Raw genomic sequence first — 26766 nt, 5'->3', positions numbered from 1 at the left:
CATGCGTCTCTGCTCCGCAGTTCTCTACTCCGTACATCTCGTACACGCGCGGCTCCGCTCCGTACACCTCGTACACGCGCGGCTCCGCTCCGTACACCTCGTACACGCGCGGCTCCGCTCCGTACACCTCGTACACGCGCGGCTCCGCTCCGTACACCTCGTACACCCGCGGCTCCGCTCCGTACCCCTCGTACACGCGCGGCTCCGCTCAGTACGCCTCGTACACGCGTGGCTCCGCTCCGTACGCCTCGTACACACACTCGGCTCCGCCCCGTACACCTCGCACACGCGCGGCTCCGCTCCGTACACCTCGCACACGCGCGGCTCCGCTCCGTACAACTCGCACACGCGCGGCTCAGCTCCGTACACCTCGTACACACGTGGATCCGCTCCGTACACCTCGTACACACGCGGATCCGCTCCGTACACCTCGTACACACGCGGCTCCGCTCCGTACATCTCATACACACGCGGCTCCGCTCCGTACACCTCGTACACACACGGCTCTGCTCCGTACACCTCGTACACACACGGCTCTGCTCCGTACACCTCGTACACACACGGCTCTGCTCCGTACGTCTCGTACACGCGCAGCTCCGCTCCGTACACCTCGTACACACGCGGCTCCGCTCCGTACACCTCGTACACACGCGGCTCTGCTCCGTACACCTCGTACACACACGGCTCCGCTCCGTACACCTCGTACACACGCGGCTCCGCTCCGTACACCTCGTACACGCGGGGCTCCGCTCCGTACACCTCGTACACATGCGGCTCCGCTCCGTACACCTCGTACACACGCGGCTCCGCTCCGTACACCTCGTACACACGCGGCTCCGCTACATCCACACTGTAAACCTCTCCTGACCCCACACATAAACTTCAGCTCATCCAGCACCATGACAACCAGCACAGCAGAGTCCTGCATCCACTGAGGCCCCTGATCATGTGACCCCTGACTCCTCCCCTCCTGTGACCTCATCACAGCTCCTGTGCGCACAGAGCAGCCATATATGTGGTGGCGGCTCTGCAGGTGGAGGTATGTGGAGACCCCATTACTGGGCGCAGGGGGCATTAACCCCTTCAGCACAGAGACTCTTTTGGGGTCTTGTGTTGCCCCTTTATAAGAATGTAGCACCCCGAGGACTTGGCTGCTACAGGGGTATTGCACCTCGAACCAGAGGTGTGGTATTCCACTCCCGGGTAAGGATGGAGCGTGGAACAGAGCTCAGTTAGCTGCATGCACTACACTCACCCTATTTCCGGGGGACAGACCAACGGCACTCCCACCAGATAGATGTGCAGGTACGACAGCTTCTGTCCCTGGCTGGAGTGGGGAGGGGGGAGGAACATCCCAGTGGTGTAGGAGCAGAGAGGGGAGGGACTCTGGGCATAGGTAGGAGCCCATTGGGTGCTAGTCACCTGGGCTTGGGTGTCAGAAGGGAGTATATAAGGTGGGCACCATCTTAAGTCAGAGAGTCCAGACAGGAGTAGAGTCCGGGTCTGTGCAGAGAGGAGCTCAGCCAGAGAGGGCTGACAGGGAGCTGTGGCTCAGTCTGGGCCCAGCTCCAGAGCCAGGCCTGGAGAGGAGGCCTGAGGCAGAGAGAGAGAGAAAGAAGAAGAAGGAGGAACAGGAACACCAGGAAAGGCCCAGAGACGCAAGAAGAGAGGGAACCCTGAGATCCCACGAGTTAACGGGTGAAGGGTTGGCAGAACAGGGTACCGGATCCCAAACTGGTGGAGGCCAATTATCCTCAGCCAGGAACCGGAGGTCGTGGTCAAGCCTTGGCGCGACCCCTCACCATATCCACCAGGAAGGCATACCATATAGGGTCAGGGAAGCCGGGAAAGGTTTCGCCACCAGAAGGCCCGAGGGAGCCGGACAAAGGTGGGTCCCTGGTGGGGACGGCCAGTAGAAAGGAAGAGAGGGGAGCCCCGGACCACGCTCCGGAATTGCCTGGGAGTTAGCCGAGTCCCTCACCTGGTGGGCGCAGCACGGCTCGGGTGGTCCTGACTGCGCACAAGTGACCTGATAAAGAACTGTGAGTAAAGCTGTGAAAACTGCAACCGCACGTCTCAGTGATTCCTTGTCACACCACCACTTCCACCATCATTCCTCCCTGCTTCACCAGCTACCCTGAGGCTATACCCCTCCCGTTGTGGGTTATACCATCCACGCTGCACCACCGTACCACCGGCCTCAGCGGTCTGCCCTGCAGCGGCGGCTTCATAGCCGCAATCAACGGGTGGCGTAGTCGAACTCTATAACATCTATTAAATTCCGCCACATAGTTTGACACCCTGGGCACGGACCGGGTCACCGCCACGAGGACTACTACCCCTATCAGATCCGGCTCCGGGTATTCCCCCGCATGCGCAACGCAGCACAACATGGCCCAGGGGGCGAGTCAACATTGGCGTAGTCGGCAGGATTTCGTGCCCGCAACCACCTGCGTGCCTGAAGAAAAGTGCATATATACCTCAAAAAGGAGTCTCCCGCCAATTCCAGAGGGTTCCCGCCATCGGACGCCATCTGGGGGTCGTTTCCCGCCGTTTGCCCGCCATATGCAGCCTTTGCCCGCCATCTGCGGAGTTTCCCGCCAACAGTGGACGATTCCCGCCATCTTGGACAGTTTCCCGCCCTGGCAGAGTGGACGCCGTTGTGGGCGTGCCAGAGGGTGGCAAGAGACCACCTCCCATCGTGGGCATGGTCCCAGAGTGGCGCCAAAGGAAGAGACCGCCCCCACCAGCCGAGAGTACAATAATGGAGATGTCCATCAGAGTGGGGGGGCTGCCCCTGAAACTGACAGTCACCAAGTTGCCCCGGGACCACTCCCAATGGGGTCGGATAGAGAACAAAACTGAGAGGATGGGTGCGGCCTGGAGGAGTCTGGATGGATCGCACCCGGGAATGGAGGAAGCGCCCAGCAATGCCAGCACCTCGGGCCGGGGCCTGCTGCAGGCCGCAACGCCAGACAGCCTAGTAGAGATCCTGGCACAGCTCCCCAGAGATCCGGAGCGTGCTGCGCTGGAGGACTTGGACCGGAGGATGGCCCGGGCACAGCAGGATGCGTTGGCCGAGTGGAGAAGGGAGATGGCCCGGCAGGCTGGAATTCGCCAGCAGGAGAAGCCACCCGCAACGAGGAGCATGTCCGCCTCTGAGGATGGTGCAGGAGGGACGAAGGCCGGAGACGACGCCGCGGAGGGAGCTGCAAGGATGGAAGCAGGTAATGGGGACGTCACTACCCCGAGCCCAGTAGCCGCAAGCCTGCCCCAGCTCCCCGTCGCAGAGCCCGAAGTCCTACTCACCACGCCCGTTGCCGCACCGCCACTACTCCCAACTAGGCCTCAAGCGGCAGGAGCCGCGGTTATGCCCTCTTCCGCGCCACGCCCCTTGACCCTGAGCGCGGCAAAACAGGAAGTGCCACCGGCCTGGTCGCAGGGCCTGGTGAACCCGGGCGCTGATGCCCCTCCAGCGCCCTCTTCCTCAACGGTGCCGTCCTTTGACCCAAATAGGATTCCCCCGGCCTGGTCGCAGGGCCGAGTACCCCCAGGCGCCGCTGCCCCTACAGCGCCCTCTACCTCCACAGTGCCACCACTGGGCGCAGATCTCTTCGCGCAACATACCAGCCCGGACGGGCTGCCCTTCGTGTGGCCACCGGAGTACGTCAACCCCCGACTCCGGAAAGAACGGCCCCTGTGCGAGCCTCTGATCCCGGCTCCGGCGCCCGCCAAAATCACTCCGCTTCCACTGGAGGATGCCCAGTTTGCATGGGACCCCACCGGTGAGAACCTAATGGGGTTTACCCAGGAGACCCGGGCGGACGCAGCCCGGCGTGAGGAGTGCTGCCGTCAACAGCTGGAGGTCTTTGGAAGAGAACGGCGAGAGAGGCGGATCCGCGAGGAACAGCTGCAGGCCCAAAGCGCGGAGCAGAAACGCCGGGCCCGACGAAACCCCCGTACGGCCCACGGCCCCCGCACCACCGGGACCGTAATAAAGTTCCAGCTAGAGAATGGCTGGGGCTTTATCCGGGATCACCGAACTCCCGGCGACGTCTTTGTCACCCGCAGGGATGTCGAGAGCCACCTGCCGGAGGGACACCGCGGACGTGACCTCTACCCGGGTGATGTGGTCGCCTTCACCCGGCATCAGTGTGCTAAAGGACCGTACGCCGTTCACGTACACCGGCTGACTGAGGAGGAGATGCAGTATGAGGAAGACCAAGAGGACCCGGACGGGTCTGAAGACTACCCTCAGGAGGGAGCACAGAGAGGACATAGCTACTGAAGGGAAGTAGCGTGAACAAAGAATTATATATAGTTACCCGTCGGGGTACAAGAACTGTCGTAAAATTGTTGATTGTGTGAACTGTTACCGGTGTGCCCTTCCTAAATTACCAGGCTGAGGACTGTGAGCAGCCATTCCCTATTCCCACTGGCCGAGGACTGAGAGCGGCCACCCTGTAAATAGTTGCGCTTCTTAAAGTGCCCCCTACTGATTTTATAAGAACTGTTTTTCTACCTCGGAATTAGTGACTGTTGCACTTTACCTGGTCACAAGTTGCGCCATGGCCAGAGATCAAAAATGTGTTTGTGAAGAACGTTTTATATGAGAATGTTTTACTTGAAAAAGTTTTATATTGAAAGTTTAAATGCTGCTAGTATAATAATGTAAAAGTTACCTGTGATGTTCTATAATGTGTCATATGCTAAAAGAGTTCCGGTAGTTTTGACCAGTAACGTTAAAGAGAAAAGGACCTCCCATCAGGGGATGATTGAAAAGTTGATATATCTTATATGCAAGTGTACACTTTAAAATTTTTGTATGTCTAAATTGTCTTTGCTCTTTTCCAGCCCGAGGACGTGCTGTGATTTACCAGGGGGGAATGTAGCACCCCGAGGACTCGGCTGCTACAGGGGTATTGCACCTCGAACCAGAGGTGTGGTATTCCACTCCCGGGTAAGGATGGAGCGTGGAACAGAGCTCAGTTAGCTGCATGCACTACACTCACCCCATTTCCGGGGGACAGACCAACGGTACTCCCACCAGATAGATGTGCAGGTACGACAGCTTCTGTCCCTGGCTGGAGTGGGGAGGGGGGAGGAACATCCCAGTGGTGTAGGAGCAGAGAGGGGAGGGACTCTGGGCATAGGTAGGAGCCCATTGGGTGCTAGTCACCTGGGCTCGGGTGTCAGAAGGGAGTATATAAGGTGGGCACCATCTTAAGTCAGAGAGTCCAGACAGGAGTAGAGTCCGGGTCTGTGCAGAGAGGAGCTCAGCCAGAGAGGGCTGACAGGGAGCTGTGGCTCAGTCTGGGCCCAGCTCCAGAGCCAGGCCTGGAGAGGAGGCCTGAGGCAGAGAGAGAGAGAAAGAAGAAGAAGGAGGAACAGGAACACCAGGAAAGGCCCAGAGACGCAAGAAGAGAGGGAACCCTGAGATCCCACGAGTTAACGGGTGAAGGGTTGGCAGAACAGGGTACCGGATCCCAAACTGGTGGAGGCCAATTATCCTCAGCCAGGAACCGGAGGTCGTGGTCAAGCCTTGGCGCGACCCCTCACCATATCCACCAGGAAGGCATACCATATAGGGTCAGGGAAGCCGGGAAAGGTTTCGCCACCAGAAGGCCCGAGGGAGCCGGACAAAGGTGGGTCCCTGGTGGGGACGGCCAGTAGAAAGGAAGAGAGGGGAGCCCCGGACCACGCTCCGGAATTGCCTGGGAGTTAGCCGAGTCCCTCACCTGGTGGGCGCAGCACGGCTCGGGTGGTCCTGACTGCGCACAAGTGACCTGATAAAGAACTGTGAGTAAAGCTGTGAAAACTGCAACCGCACGTCTCAGTGATTCCTTGTCACACCACCACTTCCACCATCATTCCTCCCTGCTTCACCAGCTACCCTGAGGCTATACCCCTCCCGTTGGGGGTTATACCATCCACGCTGCACCACCGTACCACCGGCCTCAGCGGTCTGCCCTGCAGCGGCGGCTTCATAGCCGCAATCAACGGGTGGCGTAGTCGAACTCTATAACATCTATTAAATTCCGCCACATAGTTTGACACCCTGGGCACGGACCGGGTCACCGCCACGAGGACTACTACCCCTATCAGATCCGGCTCCGGGTATTCCCCCGCATGCGCAACGCAGCACAACATGGCCCAGGGGGCGAGTCAAGAATCATAAGGTTTTTGTTCTGTTTCCTGTAATAGATACATACTACCCAACTATGGAGACAGGAAGGGAGGAAACGTATTGTTCTCATAGTACAGGACCCCTTTACTGCCACACAGTGTAATGCCCCCATTATGCCCCTTATGCAGGATGTATGATGCCCCCACAGTGTAATGCCCCCATTATGCCCCTTATGCAGGATGTATGATGCCCCCACACAGTGTAATGCCCCCATTATGCCCCTTATGCAGGATGTATGATGCCCCCCACACAGTGTAATGCCCCCATTATGCCCCTTATGTAATATGTATGATGCCCCCACACAGTGTAATGCCCCCATTATGCCCCTTATGCAGGATGTATGATGCACCCACACAGTGTAATGCCCCCATTATGCCCCTTATGCAGGATGTATGATGCCCCCACACAGTGTAATGCTCCCATTATGCCCCTTATTCAGGATGTATGATGCCCCCCACACAGTGTAATGCCCCCATTATGCCCCTTATACAGGATGTATGATCCCCCCCACACAGTGTAATGCCCCCATTATGCCCCTTATGCAGGATGTATGATCCCCCCACACAGTGTAATGCCCCCATTATGCCCCTTATGCAGGGTGTATGATGCCCCCACACAATGTAATGCCCCCATTATGCCCCTTATGCAGGATGTATGATGCCCCCACACAGTGTAATGCCCCCATTATGCCCCTTATGCAGGATGTATGATGCCCCCACACAGTGTATTGCCCCCATTATGCCCCTTATGCAGGATGTATGATGCCCCCCCCACAGTGTAATGCCCCGATTATGCCCCTTATGCAGGATGTATGATGCCCCAACACAGTGTAATGCCCACATTATGCCCCTTATGCAGGATGTATGATGCCCACACATAGTGTAATGTCCCTTATGCAGTATGTAAGATGCCCCCACACAGTGTAATGCCCCCATTATGTCTCTTATGCAGTATGTATTATGCCCCCCACACAGTGTAATGCCCCCATTATGCCCCTTATGCAGGATGTATGATGCCCCACACAGTGTAATGCCCCCATTATGCCCCTTATGAGTCATTCCATGTCAAGTGGACCAGTGGTCCCCACTTGACCTTCTCCGATTTTGCTGAAAATTTATAAGGATGTACATGTATGTTTGAAAAGAGGTTCTGTAAATTTTTAGGGCCAGATCTCAAATACATTGGGCACTGTTGACCTTTCACTGGAGGTTCCACCAAGCCTGCGGCTTCAGCTAAGAGGATTTTGCAAACTTTGGCACATAGCCATTAGAGTTCTATGCTGGCTATGATGCTGAAATTTGCCATACTAGCTCAACTTTTGCTGCTAAACACGATAAAATTTTTACCCGCTATGACAAAACAATATTTCGGCCGCAATTTTGTGTCAAAGTAGCTTGTAAAACGCGTCGCATAAAATTCATGCCAAACTTTGCCCATATATAACTCAAGACCAAAAACCAATAGTAACTGGTGCTTTGCCCTGTACACCAAACATCTACATGACTTTGCATTACTGCAATATCCCGGTCAAATCATATGTATTTGTGGAAATATTCACACCCACATATGATGAAAAACTTAAAAAAAACGAATTTTACCTATTTTTAGGTCAAATTTCTAAAAAAGGGTACCCCTAAAATATATTAATTCTGATATCATTAGAAAGAGCACATATTTCTCTACAAGGATCATTGTTGTTTTTTTTTGGAGTCTCTCAGTTTAAGAAAAAAAAAATGCCACTGAACATGGTGTTATTTATTAATAAGCAATGAATGGTAACTGCACTATTCAAACCCTTGCGTTTGTCCATGGTGGTTATACCACAACCAATTCCCTAAGAATTGGTATTATAATCCTATTAAGATTTGTAATAATGCTGTCTTTCGAGAATTGGCAGCCCCATCGCCTAGGAGCCATGGCCGATAGCAGGGCAAGGCCAGCCGCGGGCGGTCTCTTTATCGCAGGTTCCGAAGCCTGAGGGTGGGTGTCTTTGCCTAGGATCCCAAGCCTAATATTGGGTATCTTTTGTTGGTTCCCAAGCCATAATGTTCAGTCTAAGTGGTCTGGAATTGTTGCTGAATTTGCAACATAATCGGTTCAGAGAAGCTGTATTGTCGGCCCATTGCTGTTGCAGCTGGTGCTGGAATTATTGCAATGATTGACTGCTCGGGAATCCAGCATGTATCATTTCTCACAGGCCAGTGAAAGAAGCTAGCTGGTCCATGAGGATGGATAAAATTTATTAATGCATCATGGTCGTCGACTGAAATTTCAGAAATATTTCCAATCCACCAGTTCCTATCGTAAATGCAGGCAATGTATTGCCCTGGCTGGAGGTTTGCAATTGGCACAAAAGGCATTTCTGATCTGACAGATCTATCTACATGGGCAATGAAAGATGATGGGTCATTTGACACCCTTGAAATGCGAATCTTTTTGTCATCAATTGGCACAAACTGGTGATTTTCTCTTGTTCCAGCAATTGTATGTCCATCTTTGAACCTTTCCTCTTGAACTACCCGTATTTCGTCAATTTTTTCTTTTTGAACAAAAAAAAATTTGATTCCATGCAGTTGCTCGTTGCAAAAGTTGAATAAATCCACCGGGGTCAGGGGTCAGTATTTGGTTTTCAGTTGGGCGTTGAAGACTGGCACGAGCTGCCAACCTCTTTGCTGTCCCTCCAATCCCATCACAGGGCGACTTTCCATGACTGGTACCAAAAAAATTCCATTCAGCGCTGATATTGAAATAAGCATTGTGGTGGCACAAGTTGAGAAAATTTTTGAAATTTTTGTACTGGGCTGCAGATCCATCGCTGAAGTAGTGGATATGATGAATCCCATAGATGAGAGTCTTGAGATACTCCACAATTACTGTTAAGAAAGTGTGGACTGCAACTGTGTCATGTCGTGAGCAATCACTGATTATGCACAAGCTGATGTTCTGCGCAGCTTCACCATTTAACTCCTTGAAGTAAATTATAAATGGGTGTACTGTAGCTTGACTATTTTCCCAGTGGAAACATTGAATGGCATCTTGAACAATAAATGAGTAATTTTCAGCAAAGTCCATAAGGATCACAAGCTCTCTAGGTCTCAGATTTTCCTTCAACGATTTCAAATAGCTACTTTGATGCTTGGCGATGTAGTGATGGCTACAAAGTTTAGAAATTTTCAAAACCAATTCTTCAATGAAATCTTCTATAGTCAGTTGTTTGGTATCAAGCGTGTCTCGATCAGTGTGAATCCATTGTTTGAACTCAATAATATCTTCAGGGTCACTGATGACAAACACATTGACTAGAAATTCTTTTAAAACTTCAGGACCCAGGCATTTATCACAACGGCCAAGCATACAGTCCTTGGATTTAATTCCACAGACCATTTTGCATATGAGCTCTTTGTAGTCATCATTGATTGGGCATGCTGCAAGCATTAGTTTGACATTTTGGTGAATGGTACACACACAAACTTAATGTGTTCCAGCAGATCCAACGGTTACGCGCCACTTTGGCCGAAGCTCACAAAACTTGGAAAATCCAATTTCAGGGCCATTCCAATCCCGATAAGCAACAAACATTTCCCTCATATTGCTCAGTAATAGTTGCTTTTGCATCTGCTTTTTTTCTCCTGCTATTCGCACTGATACATAGTCTTTTTTACCAGGGCACATTCGACTCAATTCATCATCCTCAAAAAATGCCTGCACCTTTTTCTTCACTTCCTCAGAAACTTTCTTGCCACACTTGATTCTAGGTAAGGCTAAGATCCCATGTTCACATTTAAGCTTTCGAGCTTGTTTGACCATTCGTTCAGAGACACCGAATTCGTCTGATATAGCCTTAATGGACCAACTTTTAGGTGCCAATTTCAAGATTTGGACCTTTTCTGCCCGACTGGACACCTGCAGCTTTTGCTTCAAATCTGCCAAAAGGTGATTGTAATCCAGACACATTTTGCACTGTGCTGTTTTTGTTTGCTCAATGTCTTTCGGCTCAAGCCCTCCAATTGAAGCAATCTTGCTAGAAAATGAATTTTGTACCTGGCTTATCTTTCTCCTTGCATATCCAAGTGAATCCCGCTGGCTTACCCGTGGATATTTCAGAGGAGAGATGCCAATGGATGTTAAGCTTGAATTTAGACTTTCAGGAGAACATTCCATTCCATCTGGATCTGATTCAGAGGAAACTGGATCAGCTGATTTTTTCCTGTTAGCAAATTCTTTTCGATATGATGCACACATCTTCTGGCCAGGCTTCACATCATTCTTTGTAAATTCGTTCAACTGGTCAGCTGCTAACAAATTGATAGCTCGCAAATTCTTTTTGGTGGTATGACCTTTCTTCCCAAAAGGATTGCAACACGATTTTTGCAAATGCTCATATTTGGTCAAGAATGAAGCTTCATGGTGTAAACAGATTTGTGAATGTTCGTCAAAATTTAGTCCCACTCGTCGACGCAGCAATTTCTGTTCATCCAATCCAAAGCTTGTAAACAATTTCAACTCATCCTTGCTATGGGTGAATGTCTTAAGGTGGCACTTCGAATTGTTCGCAAGGCCGATAAAGCACTGGGCCGATTCTTCATCAATTTCATTCTCCATCACTAAAAAATAAATAATATATGCATTAAAATGTAACAATAGTCAATAACTTCATAAACAAAAAGGTTTATAGGTTTTTGATTATAATGGACATTGCTAGCAACAATACAACTCTGTAACGTGATAAGAATCTGAAAATCAAACACAAAATCAATGCATTACGCGCATAAATAACACCATGTTCAGTGGAATTTTTCTTTTCTTAAACTGAGAGACTCCAAAAAAAAAACCAATGATCCTTGTAGAGAAAAATGTGCTCTTTCTAATGATATCAGAATTAATATATTTTAGGGGTACCCTTTTTGAGAAATTTGACCTAAAAATAGGTAAACTTCGTTTTTTTTAAGTTTTTCATCATATGTGGGTGTGAATATTTCCACAAATACATATGGTTTGACCGTGATATTGCAGAAATGCAAAGTCATGTAGATGTTTGGTGTACAGGGCAAAGCACCAGTTACTATTGGTTTTTGGTCTTGAGTTATATATGGGCAAAGTTTGGCATAAATTTTATACGACGCGTTTTACAAGCTACTTTGACACAAAATTGCGGCCGAATTATTGTTTTGTCATAGCCGGTAATAATTTTATCGTGTTTAGCAGCAAAAGTTGAGCTAGTATGCCAAATTTCAGCATCATAGCCAGTATAGAACTCTAATGGCTATGTGCCAAAGTTTGCAAAATCCTCTTAGCTGAAGCCGCAGGCTTGGTGGAACCTCCAGTGAAAGGTCAACAGTGCCCAATGTATTTGAGATCTGGCCCTAAAAATTTACAGAACCTCTTTTCAAACATACATGTACATCCTTATAAATTTTCAACAAAATCGGAGAAGGTCGAGTGGGGACGATTTTTAAAACTGGTCCACTTGATGTGGAATGAGCCATATGCCGGATGTATGATGCCCCAACACAGTGTAATGCCCCCATTATGCCCCTTATGCAGGATGTATTATGCCCCCACACAGTTTAATGCCCCCATTATGCCCCTTATGCAGTATGTATGATGCCCCCACACAGTGTAATGCCCCCATTATGCCCCTTATGCAGTATGTATGATGCCCCCATTATGCCCCTTATGCAGTATGTATGATGCCCCCACATAGTGTAATGCCCCCATTATGCCCCTTATGCAGGATGTTTGATGCCCCCACACAGTGTAATGCCCCCATTATGCCCCTTATGCTGGATGTATGATGCCCCCCACACAGTGTAATGCCCCCATTATGCCCCTTATGCAGGATGTATTATGCCCCCACACAGTTTAATGCCCCCATTATGCCCCTTATGCAGGATGTATTATGCCCCCACACAGTTTAATGCCCCCATTATGCCCCTTATGCAGTATGTATGATGCCCCCACACAGTGTAATGCCCCCATTATGCCCCTTATGCAGTATGTATGATGCCCCCATTATGCCCCTTATGCAGTATGTATGATGCCCCAACATAGTGTAATGCCCCCATTATGCCCCTTATACAGGATGTTTGATGCCCCCACACAGTGTAATGCCCCCATTATGCCCCTTATGCTGGATGTATGATGCCTCCCACACAGTGTAATGCCCCCATTATGCCCCTTATGCAGGATGTATGATACCCCCACACAGTGTAATGCCCCCATTATGCCCCTTATGCAGGATGTATGATGCCCCCACACAGTGTAATGCCCCCATTATGCCCCTTATGCAGTATGTATGATGCCCCCATTATGCCCCTTATGCAGTATGTATGATGCCCCCATTATGCCCCTTATGCAGGATGTTTGATGCCCCCACACAGTGTAATGCCCCCATTATGCCCCTTATGCAGGATGTATGATGCCCCCCACACAGTGTAATGCCCCCATTATGCCCCTTATGCAGTATGTATGATACCCCCCACACAGTGTAATGCCCCCATTATGCCCCTTATGCCGTATGTATGATCCCCCACACAGTGTAATGCCCCCATTATGCCCCTTATGCAGGATGTATGATGCCCCCCACACAGTTTAATGTTCCGGGACGTACTAAAAAGAATGAAGATCAAGAATAAATAAAAAGAATGAACATAAAAGCATACAGGTCCAAACATATGGAGAGATATTATGGATTTCTTTTGTATCTTGCACATGGGATGAACATGAAATATATCAAGATTACAAGGGAATGAACACATTCCATTTAAACAGGTGTATCACTACCACCATCCCCCCTCACACAGTATAATATTTCCACAGTACCGCCTGAGGTCCTGCAGTTGGAATAATCCCTCTGGGAAATGGTTTTCCCTCTGCCTGCTCCCCTCCATGTAGACCCTCGAGCATGTATACTTGCATGTAGGGGAGCAGGCCTTACTAGATATCGAGGCTTTGTACAGTAATATACCGCATGAGGATGGTATCAGAGGAGTAAGACATTTCTTGAAATCGAGATCAATAGAGTGTAGCAGATATAATGACTTCATGGAGGATCTTCTAAAACTCACTCTTACTCATAACATATTTCTTCTTGACAGGAAGTACTTCCACCAGTTCAGGGGTACTGCGATGGGGAGCCCCTGTGCCCCCTCGTATGCTAACCTATTCCTGGGCTCATAGGAGGAAACCACAATATTCAGGGATGATCATAAGTGGTGGCATCCATATATTGGGGTATGATATAGATATATTGACAACATTTTTATCATCTGGTCAGAGACGAGTGAACAATTTCTTGAATTTGTCAGGGAACTCAATATCCATAGAGTGGGCCTTAGATTTATATCAGAGTTTAATTATGACAGTTGCCTTACTCAAGAAAGAACGGGATGGGACCCTAGGGACACTCATCTGCCATTAACCTATGAGCACTAATAAACTATTAAATTACTAAAAAAAAACAAGCAATATGCAAGGGCCAATTTTTACAGTTGAGTAGAAACTGCTCTAATGTCACAGATATTAATATACAGGCAATAGACATGAACACCAGATTCAAGGAAAAAGGTACCTACAGTACATTTTGGATTACGCACAATTGTTTGCAGAAAAACAGGATAGACGGACACTCCTCCATGCCTAACCGAGAGACCCAGAAAAATATGGGATAACACAAGTAGTAGGAACTTGTCACAATCAGAGTGACCTTATCTTTAATATCCGCAGAAAACACTAGTATAGTATGTACTTGTGGTCGACCCTGACCTGAGGGTGCTGTGGGATCTACTCCCACAATAACTTGTCAATTATGGACCGTTTAGTGCATAGTTTCTATAAAAATTTGGCTAGGTAGAAGAATCTGTGGTTTCTTTAGTTGTGGAGAAAGTTGTACATGTAATTGGATGAGACCATATAAATCTTTCTCGAGTTCATCTACGGTTGAAGCCTTTTTCCAGAGGGATTATTCTAACTGTAAAACCTCAGGACTTGTATATGTGGCCACATGCAACTGCCCCCTAGATTATGTATGCACGACCAAGAGGATTGTGGGGGGGGCATTTGGGCGAAATACGCCATGGCCGGGACACCTCATTAGTGAGACACATGAACAGTGCACATTGAGGTGAAACCAGAGACATCTCCTTTTGCATCATTGAGGTGGTTAAACCCAATGTGAGAGGAGGTGATCTCATTAGATGTATCCTCAAAATGGAAAGTGAGTGGATTTCCAGACTGGATTCACAAGCTCCAAAGGAACTCAGTGAGCAAATTTCCACCAACGTCACATTGCACCACAGACTGTCCAGAAGTTGGCAGATGCTTTAGTCCAGGTCTGGGAGGAGATCCCACAGCAGACCATCCACAACCTCATCAGGAGCATGCCCAGGCATTGTAGGGAGGTCAAACAGGCACGTGGAGGCCACACACAATACTGAGCCTCATTTTGACTTGTTTTAACGACATTACATCAAAGTTGGATCAGCCTGTAGTGTGTTTTTCCACTTTAATTTTGGGGGTGGCTCCAAATCCAGGCCTCCATTGGTTAATAAATTTGATTTCATTGTTGATTTTTGTGTGATTTTGTTGTCAGCACATTCAACTTTGTACAGAACAAAGTATTCAATGAGAATATTTCATTCATTCAGATCTAGGATGTGTTATTTGAGTTTTCCCTTTATTTTTTTGAGCAGTGTATTTTGATGTTGCCCGCGAGCAAATTCAATCAGGGGACCAACCAATTTCCATAGCAATTCTCTTGAATGCTCTACAATAATGGGCAAAGGCACAAGGGGACTTCGAAAGTGAGAGGTGGGGGCGGTTAATTGGCGTGTAGGGCAAGACTTGCAATACTTACATCCGGGCCAATAGAACCTCTGCACAATCTATTCCTGCGTTTTTTCCACTCCCAGATATCTCCCCAAGACATGTCAATGGGCCATGTCCAACACCTTCTGTCTATAGGGGCCCGGCACTATTAACTGCTCCACTCGCTCCTCCCTCACTTTCTTGACCCGGTACGACTCCCCACTCATCATAAAATGGGGAAACCTTGTGTCAACCCCCGGCTCCTGTGTAACCCCATTTATAACAGTGACATTATTAAAGGCTTCCTTCAGAGTTAGGTCCCAATGTTGGGCAAACCCAAAATTCTCACTGGTCACCCCTAACTCCGGAATGGCAGACTCGGGGGGCACTACCTCCTTATCCCCAATAAGGACACAAAAGGGAAACCTGTCTGACTCTGGGTGTGGTGATACCTCCTCAGGGTTAACTGGTCTCTTATCTGAGCCAGCGAACCTGGAACTCTTCCCCCACACATCCCAAAACAAACAAAAGTCCCAGCCTATAGTAATAGGGTGCAACAAGTCCTGAACGACGCCGACCTCGTGAGACTCAGTACCGTGAGCCATTTCAATGTCTACTCTGGCCATGGGCTAGTCCTTAGCATTACCATGAATGCACCGACCGCCAACTTTTTTTCCCCGGGATCATTTGAAGAGGAAGGGTGGCCATCATAAGGGTCACCAGACTCCCGGATTCTAGCAGTGCCGTTACCTCCTGTCTGTTGTCCTTCACAGAACATGCTTGTGGCCCCTCGCTGGGTTTACATTTCACACTGCAGGTCGGATAAGCTTAATATGAACAATGGCGTCCTATGCTGCAGTCCATCGGCTCAGCTGACAATGGGCGGCTATATGGCCTGGGCCGTGGCACCTCGAGTAAACAACATCACCTGTAGGGACCTTAGGCACCACCTCCCCCGCCCCTTTGGACCTTGGATGGCCCACCCCCTTTTGAGTCTCCGCCCCCTGTTGGGAACCCCAGTATGGAGTGGGCTGCCTTCCCAAGGAACCTTCAACCCCCTGGTATCTCTTGACCAGTCCAACCAGGTCATCCGCATTCCAGGGATCACCCTGGGCAACCCAAGCCTGTATGGGCCTTGGCAGGGAGTGCACAAACGGGTCCATCACCACCCGCTCTACCATCTGCGCAGGTGTAGGGGAATCCGGTACCAGCAACTTCTGGACCAGGTGCAACAGGTTAAACATTTGGAAGCAAGGTGGATTGTCCCGGTGATTACCCCAGCGGTGAACCCACTGCGCCCTGATAGTCATTGTCACCCCCAAGTGGGCGAGAATCTCAGTTTTTAGCTTGCCATACCCTTTGGCGTCCTGCAAAGCTAAATCATAGTACACCTTCTGGGGCTCTCCCGTCAAGTATGGCGCCAATACCTTAGCCCACTGCTCTGGCGCAAGTTTCTCCCTCTCAGCGACCCTTTCAAACACCGTTAGGAAGGCCTGAACGTCATCCACCAAGGTCATTTTCTGCAATGCCCGTTGTGACATGCAGAAGTAGTGCTGTTGCTTTAAAAGCATTCAGCAACTATTAGCAGTAACACAAGCACATGAGACAGGAAGTGTTGTGCTCCAGAAGCATCCAGCAACTAAAGGGGTTAACACAGTCACAGGAGTACAGTGTCCATTTTAGGACATGATCAGATATCAAAATCAAACATCATAATGATGTCAGTTTGAGGCTAAATACCCTGTCTGACAAGTGTTTCTGAAAAGTGATTTTGATAAGTGACTTTTACAACTGTTCGCTGATGGGACTTGAACCTAAAATTCTGTATCAAGACACCAGTGCACTAACCACTGAGATATTAACTCAGTTGAAGAAACCTAGGAGTTCCATCTGGTTATATGCTTTTCAGTTCAAATCTGATTGAAACTCATTGGGACTTATGCACAGACTGCAAGCAAGACCAATTCAAATGATGTTTGATTTTGATGTGTGAGTCTGATGTGTGACTTTCTTCAAACATTAGAATCAGAATCACAATGACTTTTACTCACCCTGAGTATTTTCATGGTTGATCTCATAAGACAAGAAAAGCTGCCAGTTACTATCACTTGCCTGGATAGCTCAATGGTAAGGCATCAGCCTCTGAAACTAAAGTGTCACAGTACAAATCCCAATAGAAATATTATTATTTTTTTTAACTATCCCTGTTTAGCACACAAACTACAAGGGTGTTTTACTTTTAATATCTGACATTTTGATTGTCATCCTGACGTGTTAAGAGTTTCCGACACGCTGTGCATTTGCATGGTAAATTACATAGCCAAAGTAAATTGGGAGGCACTAATTTACTACATATCTATTTCCAAGTGACTGTTCATTTGCATAATTTCTTAAAGGGGTCTAATGATAACCTTTCTTTTTTGTCAATTTTTCTTTCCATCCACCCAAGAACTGGCTGCAAACTCCCAATTTACTTTTGCTATGTAATTATTATAATTATATATCACTACCTAATTAATCAAATAATGAACCTACAGTTTAATGGTAAGGCATCTGTGTCACATAGTTTTGGTTTGAAAGGATAATAGTAATAATAATAATAATTAATAATAAAAAGTTCAGTGTCCCTACAGGTTTTTCTTGGCTTATGAGATTAACCATGATAATACTTAGTAATTGTGATTCTTATTCTGATGTGTGAGAAAAGTCAGATATCAAAGCCAAGCATCAGTGAAGTTTGTGTGCTCGCCAGCATCATTTAAAAAAACAAAAGTTTATTTTTTCTGCATCAGTGATTTAAACTCAGAACTAGTGATGGGCGAGCACTAAAATGCTCGGGTGCTCGATACTCGGGTTGAGCATATTGGAATACTCGGGTGCTCGACCCGAGCAACGAGCCCAATGTAAGTCTATGGGAAACTCGAGCATTTTTCAGGCGGCTCCCCCTGGCGGTCTGTTTTTGATCAAAAATAGCATGAAAGCTATCCCACCATGGCAAGGTGAACCTATTCGGGATAGTCCTACTCTGTATAATATTAAAAACCTTACCATGTGTCAAAGCCTCAAACTTCTGTGTGTGAATCAATCATGAGATCAAATGTGATAGAAGATTACAGTCCAGGGAAGATGGGAAACATTCATATAGACGACTGGTGGAGATGTAGTCAGTGACGGACTCTGGCTAAATATGTTTCTAGAGCCGTAGTAGAAGATGAATGTCGTCCTCATGAAGTAGTTATTTCTCATGTTACGTGTAATGAATATCTTCTGCAGTATTGCTAATGCCGATTGCAGTGTCTGTAAATGAGACGAGAATTAGCTTTATGGAAGATGAGTCTATGAGAAACATGTTCAGCTGCAGACTCCAAGGAAGAAACTGCTTGGTGTCTGTGGCCTAAAATATATAGGTTTTATTACTCGATGTAAAGAAGAAAACTAAATACTGTAAAATAATAAATCTCATATGCTTCCCTTATTATCTCCAGTAATTGTATTATTACACAGGATTTTTATGATGTTACATAGGCTCATCATCTTCTCATTCAGGTCCCTACAATATCGGATCCTCTCAGTGAAGATCAATTAAACAGAATTTTCCTGATTTTACCCATCAAAGATGGATTTGGACAGAGACAAGATGGCGGAGAGGATATTACACCTCACCCTAGAGATCCTCTTCCGTCTTACTGGAGAGGTGAGAGATTCTGATGATGTCACATTACATCGTTCTTATCTATGGGAATAACAGATGGACAGAACTGGAGAGATGAGGACTCTGGAAATGTCTGTAGTGAGATTTATTAATGTCTCTCTCCATAACCAGGATTACAGAGTAGTGAAGAAAACCTCTAGTGAGCGCCGTCAGGTCCATGTGTCTGAGGGATGGGGAAGACCCCTGAGCCCATTCACAGCTCCTCCATCTCAAGCCTTGATACATGAGGACATCAATGACCAGAAGATCCTAGAACTCACCTACAAGTTGATTGAGCTGCTAACTGGAGAGGTGACACTGCTGGGAATACTGGGAAATTATACAGTAACACAATGAAAGGATCGGGGGGATGACTGTATCATTGTATGTGTCAGGTTCCTATAAGATGTCAGGATGTCACTGTCTATTTCTCTATGGAAGAGTGGGAGTATTTAGAAGGACACAAAGATTTGTACAAAGACGTCATGATGGAGGTTCCTCAGCCCCTCACATCACCAGGTAATAGGACAGGACTAAATATACACGGCTTATAATTATCTGTATGTAAAGAATGAATTCAGTCCCTGTATGTGTTTCCTACAGATCTATCCAGTAAGAGGACAACACCAGAGAGATGTCCCCGTCCTCTTCTTCCACAGGACTGTAAACAAGAAGATCCCAATGTTCCTCACGATCATCAGGTAGATGGAGAGAAGGTGTCATGAGATCTCCCCTATGATGTGTAGATGGCTGTGAAGGTCTTGTGTTCAGTCTTGTTTTATCCACCAGTATTATGTGTTTTCTATTTGTGTAATGAGAACGGTGGAGATGGCAGGATTACAGCCGATCATAGATGGAACTTCTCATCTGTTTGTGACTTACAATATTTGTTTCAGGGTGAAGATCTGACCCATATTAATACTATAGAGGCATATGTAAGGGGTGATGAGTGGTGTAAAGAGGAGATTCCCACATATGACTACCCAGGTGAGTAGTAACCACTAAATGCAGAGAAGTCACAGATTCTTCTCAGTCACCGGCTGTGGCTGCTTTATCAGTGGTGGAGTCCGGCCGTATCACAATCGTGTGATCACCATTTTGCCTCTAGACCACAACATTCTCTTCCACCCAAAACTGTTCAAATGATTTTGGGCATTGAAACCCTTTTCCATAGAACTTACAACCTGGAGGATCCACCTACTCCATGTGATTAGGAGACGTTACCTGCCCAGATCTGTAAACCACAAAGCCAGAAAATTACTTGAAGAAAAATATTATGGTGGGACTGTAAGAGAAAGTGGAGGGTAATGATGGTGTTGGCATCCTAGATCCCTGATATCTTATTGGATAAATCTACCTTTTCTCCCTTCTGTGCTGCTGAATGTGCTCATATGGTCCCTACAAGACCAGGTCCAGTCTTTCTGGCCAAACTTCACTTTTATGATCAACAACATTAAATGTGCAGTGAGGACCAAGTGTGAATTTCTGTACATTAACAGAGTTTCCCTTTATCCTGACTTTTCAATTTCTTTTAAAACCGACTAACTTCAAACCAGATTGTGATAAACTAAACAACAAAAAAAATTACACCTGTGCCATGATATATCTCCAAGCTAAATTTAAGACCCATCAGCTCTGCACTATTTTAACAAGTTCTCTTTGAACGTCTAATATTTCTTCTTGAAACTCATCTGACAGAAAATATTGTCCCTCACGATAGTTTAGATTGCCAAGAGCCCCCGAGCCCCATACTCTAATTACCCCAGAGAGGTTTCACCACTAGTTACTCACTACTTACTGATGAAGACTGTTGAGTTTGATCATTTCAGTAGACGTATTATTGTTACTCACAGTTTTGACTATAGTAGTTAGTGCCCAAAATACTCTGATTTAACCCCTTCCTGCAGCCAGTTTTGTGTTCCTATCTGGGCCCATTTTTCAAATCTGACGTGTGTCACTTTATGTGGTGATAATTTTGGAATTCTTCACAAAGGATAATAGGAAACAAATGGACCTTACAAATAATATTCCAACTTCTCTTGAATCTGACAATACCCGATATACTGTTGTACACTACTGTCTGGGCACATGGCCGGTTAAGAAGGGCAGGAGCACCATTTAGCTATTTGAATGCAGATCTTGCTGGGATAGTGTGCAGACACAATGTATTGGGGACACTGTTCGTTGTCACCTGGCAGCTCAAAAGATGGCTACCACAAACAGGCTTAGCGCTATCTACTCCATTATCCAGATCCCAGGGTTTGCCTTTAACCCCTCTACATGGATTTGTACTAAGAGAGAGACCCCCTAAGCTTGGGCCACAGTGTTACCTAATGTTCTGTGGTGTGAGATGCCAATAAGAATAGTCAGATAGCCGGGTCAGAACATGGAGGTCAGAGAAAATACAAAATCACACAAAAGTAGTCAGTAAACGGGCCAAGGTCACAACAGAACACAAATACACAAGCCGGGAGCTGAGCACAGAGGACTGAACCGGAGGAGAACAAGGCTGTATCTGGCAGCTGCCGGCAATATGCTTCCAGCTTTAGTAGGGTGCGGTGCTCTCCAAATGGCTGAAGCAGGGAGCAGATTACTCCAGCTGGACAGCACACACACCCATACTGCCAGACTGGATAGTACTAATGGTCCCAGGCACCCTAATCTTAGTGGCTGGACAGAGCCTGGGCCGCCCAAAGCTTCTGGTTCTGACGTCTCCTCCATCACCAGCGCCGCCTGCAGGATGAATAAGGCGGCTCCTGGTGAGAGAAGCAGACGTCGCAGGAGCAGATCCCAGAGGAGATGGGACCCACCATTTACAGAAGCCCTAATGTGACCAAATTGCAGAAAACCAGAGCAGTAGAAATCCCCATAAAGTGACACCATTTTGGAAATTATAATCCTCAGTGAAATAATCTATAGGAGTAGTGACTATTTTGACTCCACAGGCGCTTTCCAGATATTATCACGCAGTGGATGTTGGAGAGTGAAAATTACAAATACATAATTTCATTACCCAACACATAGTGCCCAGATTGTGCTCCAGGAGACACACACCATCAATTAAGTGGGTTCTTATCACTATAGTAATGTCAACTACATGGATGCTAAATGTGTTTTGGGCGCACTGCAAGGCTCAGAAGTGAGGGGGAAATTTGACTTTGGGAGAGTGGATATTACTGGATTGGTTTATGGAAGCCATGTTGCTTTTCAAAAGCCTTTGAGCCACTAATAATGTGGAAACCTCTGGTTTTCCATTGACAGATGATGGACCTGAGTGGGGACTTGTTTTTTGTGAGATCAGTAGAAGTTATTATTGATATTATTTTCGCCTACATAACATTTTTTGGTGGCTTTTTATTCTATATTTGGGAGGCAGAATTAACAAACAGTTGAACACTACGATCCACTGGTTCATCCTATGAGGTTTTCTATTAGATTGTGAACTGTTATTGTCTTGATGAATAATGATGGCTAACATAGGTCAAAATTTTAAAAAAATCACAGAAAAAGATACAGCCTTACTAACACCAAATCATATAACAAATGCACTAGCAGGATGCCGCAGACCCCCATGATAAAGGTGGGGGCAGCGCAGGTGCAAAATGCTGATGAAGCAACCACTCACAAACCTACCAATTCATGGAGGGGGTGGTTGCCTAGTATTAAAGATGCAAACAGATGAAGCTTGCATAGGACGCCAGTCACACAGGTAGGTTTGATGCACAGTGTCTGGCTTAGGATACTGATGATATCCATACTATTACATCAGGAAGGCTGCCCAGTACTATATAAGTGCACCCCACATGGACAGACACCCCAGTACACCCAACCAACACTAAAATGCTAATGCATTTGTTATCTGATTTGGTGTTGGTAAGGCTGACTTTTCTGTGATGTTTTCTTGGTAAATAATGATACTTTTACATAAAGTACATTTTTACGTAGAGTTTAATTAGAAATATTCAACAATGTAAATTTTAAGGATATGTTATTCATAAATAATAATTGGTTTTATTCTTGGCAGATGACTGTACCAGGAGATCAGAGGAACAGCTGACATCTTCAATTTTTAAATCAGATGATCTTGAGATCCCACAAGATACAATTGAAGTGAATGCCATTAACCCAGATATACCATCATCCCTTCACAGCAAAGATCAGTCATCTGATCATTTGAAACAGGTCCTGTCTTCTGATTCATTACCGACTACTAAGGAAAATCAAAGTCACAAAATGAGCATTAAAAAAGAAATTGCTCCTAAAGCAAAGAAGCCATTTTCATGTTCAGAATATGGAAATAGTTTTTCCCTCGAAAAGTCTTTTCTTAAACATCAAAGCATTCACACCGCAGAAAATAGATTTTTTTGTTTCAACTGTGGGAAATTTTTTAACCAGAAATCAAATTTTGTTAATCACCAGAGAAGTCACACAGGGGAGAAGCCTTTTTTCTGTTCAGGCATGAGATCTAACGTGATGGAAGATTACAGTCCGGGGAAGACGGGAAACATTCATATAGACGGCCGGTGGTGATGTAGTCAGTGAAGAACTCTGGCTAAATATGTTTCAAGAGCCGTAGTAGAAGATGAAGATGTTGTTCTCATGAAGTAGTTATTTCTCATGTCACGTGTAATGAATATCTCCTGCAGTATTGCTAATGCCGATTCTAGTGTCAGTAAATCAGACGAGAATTAGCTTTATGGAAGATGAGTCTTTGAGAAACGTGTTCAGCTACAGACTCCAAGGAAGAAACTGCTTGTTGTATGTGGCCTAAAATATATAGGTTTTATTACTAGATGTAAAGAAGAAAACTAAATACTGTAAAATAATATATCTCCTCATATGTTTCCCCTTATTATCTCCAGTAATTGTATTATTACACAGGATTTTTATGATGTTACATAGGCTCATCATCTTTTCATTCAGGTCCCTACAATATTAGATCCTCTCAGTGAAGATCTTCTATTTAAGAGAATTTTCCTTATGGACCCATCAAAGATGGATATGGACAGGGACAAAATGGCGGAGAGGATATTACACCTCACCCTAGAGATCCTCTTCCGGCTTACTGGAGAGGTGAGAGATTCTGATGACGTCACATTACATCATTCTTATCTATGGGAATAACAGATGGACAGAACTGGAGAGGTGAGGACTCTGGAAATGTCTGGAGGGAGATTTATTAATGTGTCTCTCCATAACCAGGATTACTCAGTAGTGAAGAAGACCTCTAGTGAGCGCTGTCAGGTCCATGTGTCTGAGGGATGGGAAAGACCCCTGAGCCCAATCACAGGGCATCCATCTCACCCCTTCATACATGATGACATCAATGACCGGAAGATCGTAGAACTCACCTACAAGATGATTGAGCTGCTGACTGGAGAGGTGATACTGCTGGAAATGCTGGGACATTATACAGTAACGCTATTAAAGGATCGGGGGGATGACTGTATCATTGTATGTGTCAGGTTCCTCTAAGATGTCAGGATGTCACTGTTTATTTTTCCATGGAGGAGTGGGAGTATTTAGAAGGACACAAAGATTTGTACAAATACGTCATGATGGAGGTTCCCCAGTCCCTCACATCACCAGGTAATAGATAGGACTAAATACACACGGCCTATAATTATCTGTATGTAAAGAATGAATTCAGCCCCTGTATGTGCTTCCTCTAGATCTATCCAGTAAGAGGACAACACCAGAGAGATGTCCCCATCCTCTTCTTCCACAGGACTGTAAACAAGAAGATCCCAATGTTCCTCAGGATCATCAGGTAGATGGAGAGAAGGTGTCATGAGATCTCCCCTATGATGTGTAGACGGCTGTGAAGGTCTTGTGCTCAGTCTTGTTTTAACCACCAGTATTATGTGTTTTCCTTTTGTGTAATGAGAATGGTGGAGATGGCAGGATTAGAGCTGATCATAGATGTGACTTCTCATCTGTTTGTGACTTTTACAATATTTGTTTCAGGGTGAAGATCTGACCCATATTAATACTATAGAGACATATGTGAGGGGGGATGAGCGGTGTAAAGAGGAGATTCCTACATATGACCACCCAGGTGAGTAGTGACCACTAAATGCAGAGAAGTCACAGATTCTTCTCAGTCACCGGCTGTGGCTGCTTTATCGGTTGTGTACTCCGGCTGTATCACAATCTTGTGATCACCATTTTGCCTCTAGACCACAACATTCTCCTCCGTCCGAAAATGTTCAAATGATTTTGGGCTTTGAAACCCTTTTCCATAGAACTTACAACCTGGAGGATCCACCTACACCCTGTGATTAGGAGACATTACCTGCCCAGATCTGTAAATCACAAAGCCAGAAAATCACTTGAAGAAAAATATTATGATGAGCCTGTAAGAGAAAGCGGAGGGTAATGATGCTGTTGGCTTCCTAGAATCCTGATATCTTATTGGATGAATCTACCTTCTCTCCCTTCTGTGCTGCTGAATGTGCTCATATGGTCCCTACAAGACCAGGTCCAGTCTTTCTGGCCAAACTTCACTTTTATGATCGACAACATTAAATGTGCAGTGAGGCCAAGTGTGAATTTCTGTCCAATAACAACAGAGTTTCCCTTTATCCTGACTTTTCAATTTCTTTTAAAACCGACTAACTTCAAACAGGATTGTGATAAACTATACAGAAAACATTACACCTGTGCCATGATATATCTCTAAGCTAAATATAAAAAGTTCACTTTAAATGTCTAATATTTGTTCTTGAAACTCATCTGACAGAAAATATTGTCCCTTACGATAGTTTAGATTCCCAAGAGCCACCGAGCCCCATACTCTAATTACCCCAGAGAGGTTTCACCACTAGTTACTCACTACTTACTGATGGAGACTGTTGAGTTTGATCATTTCAGTAGATGTGTTGTTGTCTATACTCACAGTTTTGACTATAGTACTTAGTGCCCAAAATACTCTGATTTAACCCCTTCCTGCGGCCAGTTTTGTGTTCCTATCTGGGCCCATTTTTCAAATCTATGGAAAAATACTCTGGCTTCTCTTCAGAACGTAAAAATCTTTCGCCTTTACTAAAGATTTCCGTGGAGAGGAGCAAAACTGAGTTTTGTGGAGATATTTTTTTCTATTTTTTTTTTTTTTTTAAGCACAAATTGAGAGATTGCGGGGAATTTTACTTTGATTTTACACAATGACTGCAAAACTGCTGAATGGTTTGTGGTATCGGGTTATTTATATTCTGGGCATTGACTGAATGCTTTTGGTTTTGTTTTTTTTACCCTTAACTGAAGGATGCTCCAAAAATGGAAAGAAAAAAACAACCACAAAGAGCTGAAAAATGGAGAGCTTCATCTGCTCCCCCAAACCCGCTATGTGGTTAAACCACTAAACCTGTTAAAGAGGTTATGTACGGTTGTCCTGAGGAAGGAGTTGGTGGTCTCTGAAAAGCGTAGACAATAAACCTACATTTTTATCCATACTAATGGTTTGTCATGACTCCAGAGAGCGCAGAAACAACTTCCTTTCCCAGTACCTATCTCTGACATTTTTCAAATCTGACGTGTGTGACTTTATATGGTGATAACTTTGGAATTCTTCACAAAGGATAATAGGAAACAAATGGACCTTACAAATAATATTCCAACTTCTCTTGAATCCGACAATACCCTATATACGGTTGTACACTACTGTCTGGGCACATGGCAGGTTAATAAGGGAAGGAGCGCCATTTAGCTATTTGAATGCAGATTTTGCTGAGATAGTTTGCAGACACAATGTATTGGGGACACTGTTCATGGTCACATGGCAGCTCAAAAGATGGCTACCACAAACAGGCTTGTCACTATCTACTCCATTTTCCAGATCCCAGGGTTTGCCTTGCTCATCATCCTATAACCCGTCTACATGGATTTGGACTTAGACAGAGGCCCCCTAAGCTTGGGCCACAGTGTTACCTAATGTTCTGTGGTGTGAGATGGCAAGAACAATAGTCAGATAGCCGGGTCAGAACAAAATCACACAAAAGTAGTCAGTAAACGGGCCGAGGTCACAACAGGAATCAAATACACAAGCCGGGAGCTGAGCACAGAGGACTGAACCAGAGGAGAACAA

At 46.2% G+C, this 26766-nt stretch overlaps 2 protein-coding genes and 1 non-coding gene across 3 annotated transcripts in view; all 3 read left to right on the top strand.

Moving 5' to 3' along the window:
- Positions 1-23408, top strand: part of LOC141191624 (oocyte zinc finger protein XlCOF8.4-like) — a 32674-nt gene extending 9266 nt beyond the window's left edge. Inside the window, exons 2-7 of the mRNA XM_073661556.1 lie at positions 18539-18686; positions 18816-18995; positions 19079-19202; positions 19287-19384; positions 19580-19670; positions 22708-23408. Coding sequence (XP_073517657.1) covers positions 18609-18686; positions 18816-18995; positions 19079-19202; positions 19287-19384; positions 19580-19670; positions 22708-23213 — 1077 coding nt within the window. The 5' untranslated portion in view covers positions 18539-18608 and the 3' untranslated portion in view covers positions 23214-23408. The remainder of the gene's footprint in view (positions 1-18538; positions 18687-18815; positions 18996-19078; positions 19203-19286; positions 19385-19579; positions 19671-22707) is intronic.
- Positions 23409-23566: 158 nt separating this feature from the next.
- Positions 23567-24477, top strand: LOC141191674 (gastrula zinc finger protein XlCGF66.1-like). Its single transcript, XM_073661618.1, has 4 exons — positions 23567-23756; positions 23886-24065; positions 24149-24272; positions 24356-24477. The coding sequence occupies exons 1-4, from the start codon at positions 23664-23666 to the stop codon at positions 24475-24477; spliced, it is 519 nt and encodes a 172-aa protein (XP_073517719.1). The 5' UTR covers positions 23567-23663.
- A 1207-nt stretch (positions 24478-25684) lies between these two features.
- On the top strand, positions 25685-25804 carry LOC141191692 (U5 spliceosomal RNA). The gene has a single exon (XR_012265443.1). It is a non-coding gene; the product is annotated as a U5 spliceosomal RNA (small nuclear RNA).
- Positions 25805-26766: the final 962 nt, after the last annotated feature.

The sequence above is a fragment of the Phyllobates terribilis genome, unplaced genomic scaffold (assembly GCF_046119375.1).
Source record: "Phyllobates terribilis strain yellow unplaced genomic scaffold, ASM4611937v1 Scaffold_49__1_contigs__length_9717188, whole genome shotgun sequence".
NCBI lineage: Eukaryota > Metazoa > Chordata > Amphibia > Anura > Dendrobatidae > Phyllobates > Phyllobates terribilis.
This window is presented reverse-complemented; position numbering and strand designations above follow the sequence as displayed.

What these genes read in the sequence shown, in the direction of transcription:
- LOC141191674 (XM_073661618.1), top strand. Translation starts at nt 23,664, where the DNA reads ATGGACCCATCAAAGATGGATATGGACAGGGACAAAATGGCGGAGAGG. An exon ending in TCTTCCGGCTTACTGGAGAG is followed by an intron (nt 23,757 to 23,885) that starts GTGAGAGATTCT and finishes CTCCATAACCAG; the next exon opens with GATTACTCAGTAGTGAAGAA. An exon ending in TTGAGCTGCTGACTGGAGAG is followed by an intron (nt 24,066 to 24,148) that starts GTGATACTGCTG and finishes TGTATGTGTCAG; the next exon opens with GTTCCTCTAAGATGTCAGGA.